The 10,000-nt window shown below is 44.6% G+C and overlaps 1 protein-coding gene across 3 annotated transcripts in view; it reads left to right on the top strand.

The window, feature by feature from the left end:
* srgap1b (SLIT-ROBO Rho GTPase activating protein 1b) overlaps positions 1-10,000 on the top strand; it is an 89,495-nt gene that overhangs the window by 56,077 nt on the left and 23,418 nt on the right. For all 3 annotated transcript variants that reach the window (XM_042081465.1, XM_042081468.1, XM_042081466.1), the window contains exons 7-13: positions 1-17; positions 574-675; positions 7,303-7,500; positions 9,162-9,246; positions 9,521-9,548; positions 9,656-9,686; positions 9,948-10,000. The exon at positions 1-17 is cut by the window's left edge and continues 205 nt beyond it; the exon at positions 9,948-10,000 is cut by the window's right edge and continues 8 nt beyond it. In XM_042081465.1, the coding sequence (XP_041937399.1) occupies positions 1-17; positions 574-675; positions 7,303-7,500; positions 9,162-9,246; positions 9,521-9,548; positions 9,656-9,686; positions 9,948-10,000 (514 nt within the window). The remainder of the gene's footprint in view (positions 18-573; positions 676-7,302; positions 7,501-9,161; positions 9,247-9,520; positions 9,549-9,655; positions 9,687-9,947) is intronic.

Below are 10,000 nucleotides of genomic sequence, written 5' to 3' on the forward strand. Positions count from 1 at the left end.
CACACATGGGAGACCAGGTCAGCAGACGCACGCACACACACACACACACACACACACACACACACACACACACACACACACAGTAGTAGTAGAGTAAACATGCATACGGTACATATAGACACTCCAATATCATGGCGGGCGGGTGGTAGTGTAGTGGTTAAGGAGCTGGGCTAGCGTGCAGTAGCCTGTAGGGTGGTGGTAGTGTAGTGGTTAAGGAGCTGGGCTAGCGTGCAGTAGCCTGAAAGTTGTCGGTTCAATTCCCAGCTTCCACTGTTGTGCCCTTGAGCAAGGCACTTAACCCCAAGTTGCTCCGGGGACAATGTGATCCCTTGTAATATAGTTGACATATGTAAGTCACTTTGGCTAAAAATGCGTCAGCCAAATGTAATGTAATCAATCAAACCACACAGTATACACCTGATCCCAGAATCCTATTGGAAGAATTTCACTTTTTTGTTTCCTGTCATGTGACGGGTTGTTTCCTGTCATGTGACGGGTTGTTTCCTGTTATGTGACGGGTTGTTTCCTGACTGGTTGTTCCCGGTCATGTGACCATGTTGCTCCTCCTGCCAGGTGACCCAGCTGACAGCGCTGCCGCAGGTGCAGTCAGAACTGCTGCTGAGATACACTCAACTGCAGTCCCGCCTCTCCACTCTCAAGATAGAGAATGAGGAGGTAACATGCACACACACACACACACACACACACACACACACACACACACACACACACACACACACACACACACACACACACGCACGCACATACATGTACACACACACGTACGCACACACACACACACACGTACACACACACACACACACATGTACACACACACACACACACGTACACACACACACACACACACACACACACACACACACTCACACACACTCACACGTACATACACGCACACACACACACACATGTACACACACACACACATGTACACACACGTACACGCACACACATACACGTACACACACACACACTCACACATGCACACACATACAGTACATGTACATACACACACACACACACACACGTACACACAGACACACACACACACACACATGCACACACATGCAAACACACACACGCACACACACACACTAACACACACATGTACACACTCTCCCACACACACGCACAAACGCACACACACGTACACACTCTCCCACACACAGACACACACGCACACACACACACACACACGCACACACATGCAAACACACACACGCACACACACACACTAACACACACACTCATGTACACACTCTCCCACACACAAACACACACACACACACACACACACACACACTCTCTCCCACACACGTACACTCTCTCCCACACACAGAGACGCACACACACACACACACACACACACACACACACACACACACACACACACACGTACACACTCTCCCACACACAGACACACACATATAGACATGGAAGCAAACATATACCAGAAGGCCTGCCTGCTGACATTCAGGATGAAGAAGTAAGAGATATCACACACACACACACACACACACACACACACACACACAAGACAAACACACATGCACAAACAAACACACACACACACACACACACACACACACACACAAGACAAACACACAACTGTGGTTCCACTTGGCCACAGTCAGTTAGAGAATGACACAGTAATACAACCTTACCTCACACTACTGCCATTCTGCCTGGCTACACTGGAGATGGAGAAGGATGAGGTGTGTGTGTGTGTGTGTGTGTGTGTGTGTGTGCCTTTTTTTGATGTAGTTGAGGCCCAGCTGTTTCCACAGTGTGTGAAGGTCAGGAAAGTGCTGATGCTTCCCACACACATATGCTGTAGAAGCACACACACACACACACACACACCCTCACATAAACACACTCCTCAACTCAAAAGAAAACATTCAGAGACAGCAGGCACTGCTACTTCAGAAATCTCTCTCTCTCCGTTTCCCTGCCTTTTTCTCCTTCATGTACACATGCATGCACACACACACACACACACACACACACACACACACACACACACACACACACACACTCATAGTGCTCATACACTTGGCACACACACACACACACAGCACACACACACACACAGCACACACACACATAGCTCTCATCCACTCAACACACACACACACACACTCGCACACACACACACACACAGCACACACACACACATAGCTCTCATCCACTCAGCACACACACACACACACACTCACACACACTCATAGCGCTCATACACTCACACACACACACACACACACACTCACACACACACACACACACACACACACACACACTCATAGCGCTCATATATGAGGGGCCCTTTAGGACATTATTCAGAATTACCTCTCACACACTATACTGAAACCTCTCACACACTATACTGAAACCTCTCATACACACATGTGAAACCTCTCACACACTATACTGAAACCTCTCACACACTATACTGAAACCTCTCACACACTATGCTAAAACCTCTCACACACACATGTGAAACCTCTCACACACTATACTGAAACCTCTCACACACTATACTGAAACCTCTCATACACACATGTGAAACCTCTCACACACTATACTGAAACCTCTCACACACTATGCTAAAACCTCTCACACACTATACTGAAACCTCTCACACACTATACTGAAACCTCTCACACACTATGCTGAAACCTCTCACACACTATACTGAAACCTCTCATACACACATGTGAAACCTCTCACACACTATACTGAAACCTCTCACACACTATGCTAAAACCTCTCACACACTATACTGAAATCTCACACACTATACTGAAACCTCTCACACACTATACTGAAACCTCTCACACACTATACTGAAACCTCTCATACACACATGTGAAACCTCTCACACACTATACTGAAACCTCTCACACACTATGCTAAAACCTCTCACACACTATACTGAAACCTCTCACACACTATGCTAAAACCTCTCACACGCTATACTGAAACCTCTCACACACTATACTGAAACCTCTCATACACACATGTAAAACCTCTCACACACTATACTGAAACCTCTCACACGCACGAGTGAAACGCTCTCATATACACAACTGAAATGCTTTCATACACACATGTGAAACCTCTCACACACTATTCTGAAACCTCTCACACGCACGAGTGAAACGCTCATATATACACAACTGAAACGCTTTCATACACACATGTGAAACCTCTCACACACTATACTGAAACCTATACTGAAAATATTAGTTCTGTAACACACACAGCGACAAGAGGCAAATTCCCCGCAGTGTTGAAGAGATCAGTCGTCCCCCTCACTTTTGATAAGGAAAAAAGCCTTATAGGTACGCCAAATAAATAATAACCTATAGGTTTACGCTAGGCTATGTAAAACTCCCCATTAACAGCATCACGTCACTAACCACAACTAAGACTGCACAATCTATTCGAGACAGCCCTTTATTTCTTATGCAAGTTTTATTTTGAGACATGCGTTTCTTGGAGCGGCATACTGGTAGGCCTTCAAAAGCATGACATTTTCGGTTTAGTTTGATATTTAATTTACTTTTGGACGGTTTGATTATATTGTTAAATGTTGGGACTGATGGGCAATTAAATCAGGGGAGGTATTTGATCACTATTACGTTCCATGTAGTTGAAAGACTGTCGGGATTTTTAAACAAACCATCCGCTTTCATGCGTTCATTGAACGTCCGTGGTGCTGTAATGGAAACCTTATTGCGTAGCCAAGTAGCCTATTGAGTTATTTTTAAATTATGCATGCATAATTCCCCTCTTAGTGTTTTGTTGTGCCTATACAGTGTTGGGAGTAACGCGTTATAAAAGTGGCATAATGTAGGCATAATGTAGGCCTAATGGGCCTAATTTGTAATGTGGTAGGCTAATGTAAGGCATTACAAAAAAAAATGGTAAATATTTTACTCGGGAGTCGGGACAAAATTCAGTAACGCGTGTTAATGCATTTTAACCCGAAATTAAGTGGTATTTTGTTTTTATAAGCATAAATTTGCCAACAACGTCGCGAGATCAACAGAGGAGAAAAAATCTGTGTAAATTGTAGAATGTTATCTCCTCTCAGGCCTAGGCTAGGCTACTTTCAAGATGATTGTGGCTGCAGCAAGTCGGACTCTACATTTGCGACATGGACATAACGGCCTGCTTGAGCATATGAAGGCAGAACATTCATTCATATCACAGAGGGTAGGCCTCTGACCTTGGGTGGACTGGGTGGAATGCCGCAGATAGCCTGTTTTCCGTTCTATGTTGACAGCTGCTGGACTGGACGGTGGAAGAATAACGTTTTTTTTAACTCTCAATTACTGTAACTGTGTGTCACCCTGGCGTTCGTTAGGACCGTACCACTGGAGGAGGGACCGCTCATAAACTCCGCTTAATTGTTGAAATATAGACTATATAGTTGCGACTTCCGAACAGTTTTTGTGAGTGCTACTTTGTTCATATTTTGGAAAACTAAGAGTAAGGGGCTGCGACCGTTCTACATGTAGGCTGCTGAAGTGCCGCGAGGGTGCAGCAAATGAACTTCAGAAACAATATATTTAAGCTCACGACATTCAGACTGGCACAAAAAGTTATCGGCCACCGGGAAGTTCCCGAGGCTCCCGATAGCCAATCCGGGGTTGCATTCAAAGCATTAAATAACTTAATTTAACAGATATTGCAACTGCATGGTTAACTATATCATGAGGTTAATAAAGCTGGCTGGCGCAATGACGCTCTTCCTGTTTGACGACAACACCTTCCTGTTCAAGTGAGATTGCTCTCACACACACATATGAAACGCTCTCACACACACATATGAAACGCTCTCACACACACATATGAAATGCTCACACACACACACATATGAAATCCTCTCACACACACATATGAAATCATGAAAATATGAACATTTTCATATTAGTGTGTGAGAGGTTTCACATGTGTGTATGAAAGCGTTTCAGTTGTGTATATATGAGCGTTTCACTCGTGCGTGTGAGAGGTTTCAGTATAGTGTGCGAAAGGTTTCAGTATAGTGTGTGAGAGGTTTCAGTATAGTGTGTCAGAGGTTTCACATGTGTGTATGAGAGGTTTCATATGTGTGTATGAAAGCGTTTCAGTTGTGTATATATGAGCGTTTCACTCGTGCGTGTGAGAGGTTTCAGTATAGTGTGTGAGAGGTTTCACATGTGTGTATGAGAGGTTTCAGTATAGTGTGTGAGAGGTTTCAGTATAGCGTGTGAGAGGTTTCACATGTGTGTATGAAAGCGTTTCAGTTGTGTATATATGAGCGTTTCACTCGTGCGTGTGAGAGGTTTCAGTATAGCGTGTGAGAGGTTTCACATGTGTGTATGAGAGGTTTCACATGTGTGTATGAAAGCGTTTCAGTATAGTGTGTGAGAGGTTTCACATGTGTGTATGAGAGGTTTCACATGTGTGTATGAAAGCGTTTCAGTTGTGTATATATGAGCGTTTCACTCGTGCGTGTGAGAGGTTTCAGTATAGCGTGTGAGAGGTTTCACATGTGTGTATGAGAGGTTTCACATGTGTGTATGAAAGCGTTTCAGTTGTGTATATATGAGCGTTTCACTCGTGCATGTGAGAGGTTTCAGTATAGCATGTGAGAGGTTTCACATGTGTGTATGAGAGGTTTCAGTATAGTGTGTGAGAGGTTTCACATGTGTGTATGAGAGGTTTCACATGTGTGTATGAGAGGTTTCACATGTGTGTATGAAAGTGTTTCAGTTGTGTATATATGAGCGTTTCACTCGTGCGTGTGAGAGGTTTCAGTATAGCGTGTGAGAGGTTTCACATGTGTGTATGAGAGGTTTCACATGTGTGTATGAAAGCGTTTCAGTTGTGTATATATGAGCGTTTCACTCGTGCGTGTGAGAGGTTTCAGTATAGTGTGTGAGAGGTTTCAGTATAGCGTGTGAGAGGTTTCACATGTGTGTATGAAAGCGTTTCAGTTGTGTATATATGAGCGTTTCACTCGTGCGTGTGAGAGGTTTCAGTATAGTGTGTGAGAGGTTTCAGTATAGCGTGTGAGAGGTTTCACATGTGTGTATGAAAGCGTTTCAGTTGTGTATATGAGAGCGTTTCACTCGTGCGTGTGAGAGGTTTCAGTATAGCGTGTGAGAGGTTTCACATGTGTGTATGAGAGGTTTCACATGTGTGTATGAGAGGTTTCAGTATAGTGTGTGAGAGGTTTCACATGTGTGTATGAGAGGTTTCAGTATAGTGTGTGAGAGGTTTCAGTATAGTGTGTGAGAGGTTTTAGTATAGTGTGTGAGAGGTTTTAGCATAGTGTGTGAGAGGTTTCAGTATAGTGTGTGAGAGGTTTCACATGTGTGTATGAGAGGTTTCAGTATAGTGTGTGAGAGGTTTCAGTATAGTGTGTGAGAGGTTTCAGTATAGTGTGTGAGAGGTTTTAGCATAGTGTGTGAGAGGTTTCAGTATAGTGTGTGAGAGGTAATTCTGAATAATGTCCTAAAGGGCCCCTCATACTCATACACTCACACACACACACACACACTCATAGCGCTCATACACTCAGCACACACACACACACACACACACACACACACACACACACTCATAGCGCTCATACACTCAGCACACACACACACTCACACTCACACACATACACACACACACACTCATAGCGCTCATACACTCAGCACACACACTCACACACACACACACACACACACTCATAGCACTCATACACTCAGCACACACACACACACACACTCACACACACACACACACTCACACACACACACACACACACTCATAGCGCTCATACACTCAGCACACACACACACACACACTCACACACACACACACACACACTCATAGCGCTCATACACTCAGCACACACACACACACACACACACACACACACACACACACACACACACACACACACACTCATAGCGCTCATACACTCAGCACTCACACACACACACACACACACACACACTCCTAGCGCTCACACACACTCAGCACACACACACTCAGCACACACACACACACACACACACACACACACACACACACACACACTCATAGCACACACACACACACACACACACACACACACTCCTAGCGCTCACACACACTCCTAGCGCTCACACACACTCAGCACACACACACACACAGCACACACACTCCTAGCGCTCACACACACACACACACACACACACACACACACACACACACACACACACACACTCAGCACGCTGCCTCTTCTCTGGTGCTCAGGTGAAGAAGACGTGGGAGGCGACGTTGAGCACGATCCAGGACCTGGTGAGTCTGGAGGACTTCGACGTGTCCGAGAGCTTCCAGAGGAGCCGCTCCACCGAGTCCGTCAAGTCCAGCGTGTCCGACACCTACCTGAGCAAGCCCAGCCTGGCCAAGAGAAGGGCCAACCAGCAGGAGACGGAGCTCTTCTACTTTATGGTGAGAAAGTGTGTGGGTGTGTGTGTGTGTGTGTGGTTGTGTGTATGTGCGTATTCATATTGACACTGCTATCCAAAGCGACCTCCATGAGTCAACTTCATTACAAGGGATTACATTGTCTCTGGACCAACTTGGGGTTCAGTGTTTTGCTCAAGGGCACAATTGACCTGTCGCTAAGCGCCACCCTTAGAACGCTGATGAGCCAATGACAGTCCAGCCTCAATGGGACTCGGACATCAGCTCGGACAACTCCATAGGAACAACAGGAAGCAGGCATAAAATCACAAATTAATGGTTATTTATGGAGTTTATTAACTCAAAAAACCCCGACGGATAACCATGGTCAAACATTTTGCATGGGGGACGTGTAATACTGATAGCCGGTACCCCGAGAGGCTAGAAAACGGGGTATATTTTCATCAACAGTAGCCTACAGGATGTCTCTCGCATTTGCAACAGCTCGACGTAATGTAGGCTACTAAGCATGGGCACAGGTTCCCTGTTAAATCCCACCAATTAACCAATTACTATGTTCTTACTACATCAAATATTAACGTAACCTAACATATCTTAGTATCAATCTTCCGCTAGCTAGCTAGCATTAACTTCAGTGGTTTTTGCACGGCTACTCGCCACAACTGCTTGTCACCTTGTATGTATTCTAAAGTTTTGAATACACCCCTCCATAGCATAATTAAGTCCCTTTTGATAGCTTCTGGAGGAAAGTAAATCCTTTTATCGATCAAAACGTCCTCAAAGCCTGCTTTCATATACTGTCAGCTGCCATTGTCCACAATGTATTTCTTATCAAGTCTTGTTTGTTTTACCGAGTTTTCACACGGTAACAATGGGGGGCGGGGCTTAGCGACGGGTCAATTGTGGAAGCCGGGAATTGAACCCACAACTTTCAGGCTACTGCATGCTAGCCCAGCTCCTTAACCACTATGCTACCACAGGCTACTGCACGCTAGCCCAGCTCCTTAACCACTATGCTACCACAGGCTACTGCACGCTAGCCCAGCTCCTTAACCACTATGCTACCACAGGCTACTGCACGCTAGCCCAGCTCCTTAACCACTATGCTACCACAGGCTACTGCACGCTAGCCCAGCTCCTTAACCACTATGCTACCACAGGCTACTGCACGCTAGCCCAGCTCCTTGACCACTGCTCACACTGCCCCTGTGTAAAGGCCCGTTCACACCAGGAAGGATAACTATAAAGATAGCGATAGCGATAATGATAAAAGCATCCACGCTGACCAACGATAAGGAAAGTTTCTCCTCATGTTGATAAATGTGATGCCTAAAATTTGATTGACTGTCAGCTTTTTATCGTTTTCAAAATCGCTCTGAAAGTGATTTCCAACGATATCGTTCTTCATGTCGTTATCGTTATAGTTTATGTGTGGAGTGGACGTAGTCATGTTTTTGCTATTATCGTCATAGTGATGGTTCTTGGTGTGAATGGTCCTTAATTGTCTATCTGTGTGTCTGTTTGCCTTTGCAATTGAAATTTGAGTTGCAATAGGAAAAAACAAAATCAGTGTGTGATCAGTGGTGAATTTGTCAAGTCAAGCCTGACATCAGAGGATGATTACTAACTGAGATTAGTGATTGATTAGTCATGTCTGACTCGAGCTGTACTCTATGTGTTTGCAGAAACTGCGTGAACACCTGGAGGGAAGTAACCTCATCTCCAAACTCCAGGCCAAGCATGACTTACTGAAGAAGAGCATAGCAGATGGTGAGCACTTACTCGGTTTCATTCTTTCGTTGTTTCTCTCCATCCCTCTCTCTCTCCCTCCCTATCTCTCTTCTTTCCCTCTGTTCTCTCTCCCTCTGTTCTCTCTCCCTCCCACTGTCTCATTCTGTTGTTATTTATTTGTGTTTGCATGTGTATACATACATACATACATATATATACATACATATATATATATATACGGTACATACATACATACATACATACATACATACATACATACATACTGTACTAATTGTGTGTGCTCTGTCCACAGGTTACAGAGGAGATGTGATGACCACAAGGTGAGCTCAGATTCTTTATCTTCCATCTCTTTGTCTTTGTTGTCATTACATTTACTGGACAGTAGCACTTGCTCATTCTTCATTTCCTCTTCTCTGATTGGCTGCAGCCGTCGAAGGAACTCCCACAGCAGACAGCAGGTCAGAACTACTTCCTGTGGAAGTCCAAATGTGCTTTCATTCATGAGTGGTCTGCTCATCCATACTGTCCAATTGAAATGTTGATCTGTCTACATAGTGAAGAGATGACGCCTGATACAGACGTTAAAATGTTGATCTGTCTACATATCTTTTATCTTTTATTTTCTTTAGCTCCTTTGGGAATGTTTTCTTTGTTTGTACTTTGTGTTGTTTATTACACACTGCATTGTGGGTGTTTTCTGTGTTGTTTACCGTTTGCAGGAGCAAGGAAAAGCCCTTCCCCTTATCGTGCAGAGCTGCATCAGATACATTAA

This window comes from Alosa sapidissima, chromosome 23 (genome assembly GCF_018492685.1).
Source record: "Alosa sapidissima isolate fAloSap1 chromosome 23, fAloSap1.pri, whole genome shotgun sequence".
Classification (NCBI taxonomy): Eukaryota; Metazoa; Chordata; class Actinopteri; order Clupeiformes; family Clupeidae; genus Alosa; species Alosa sapidissima.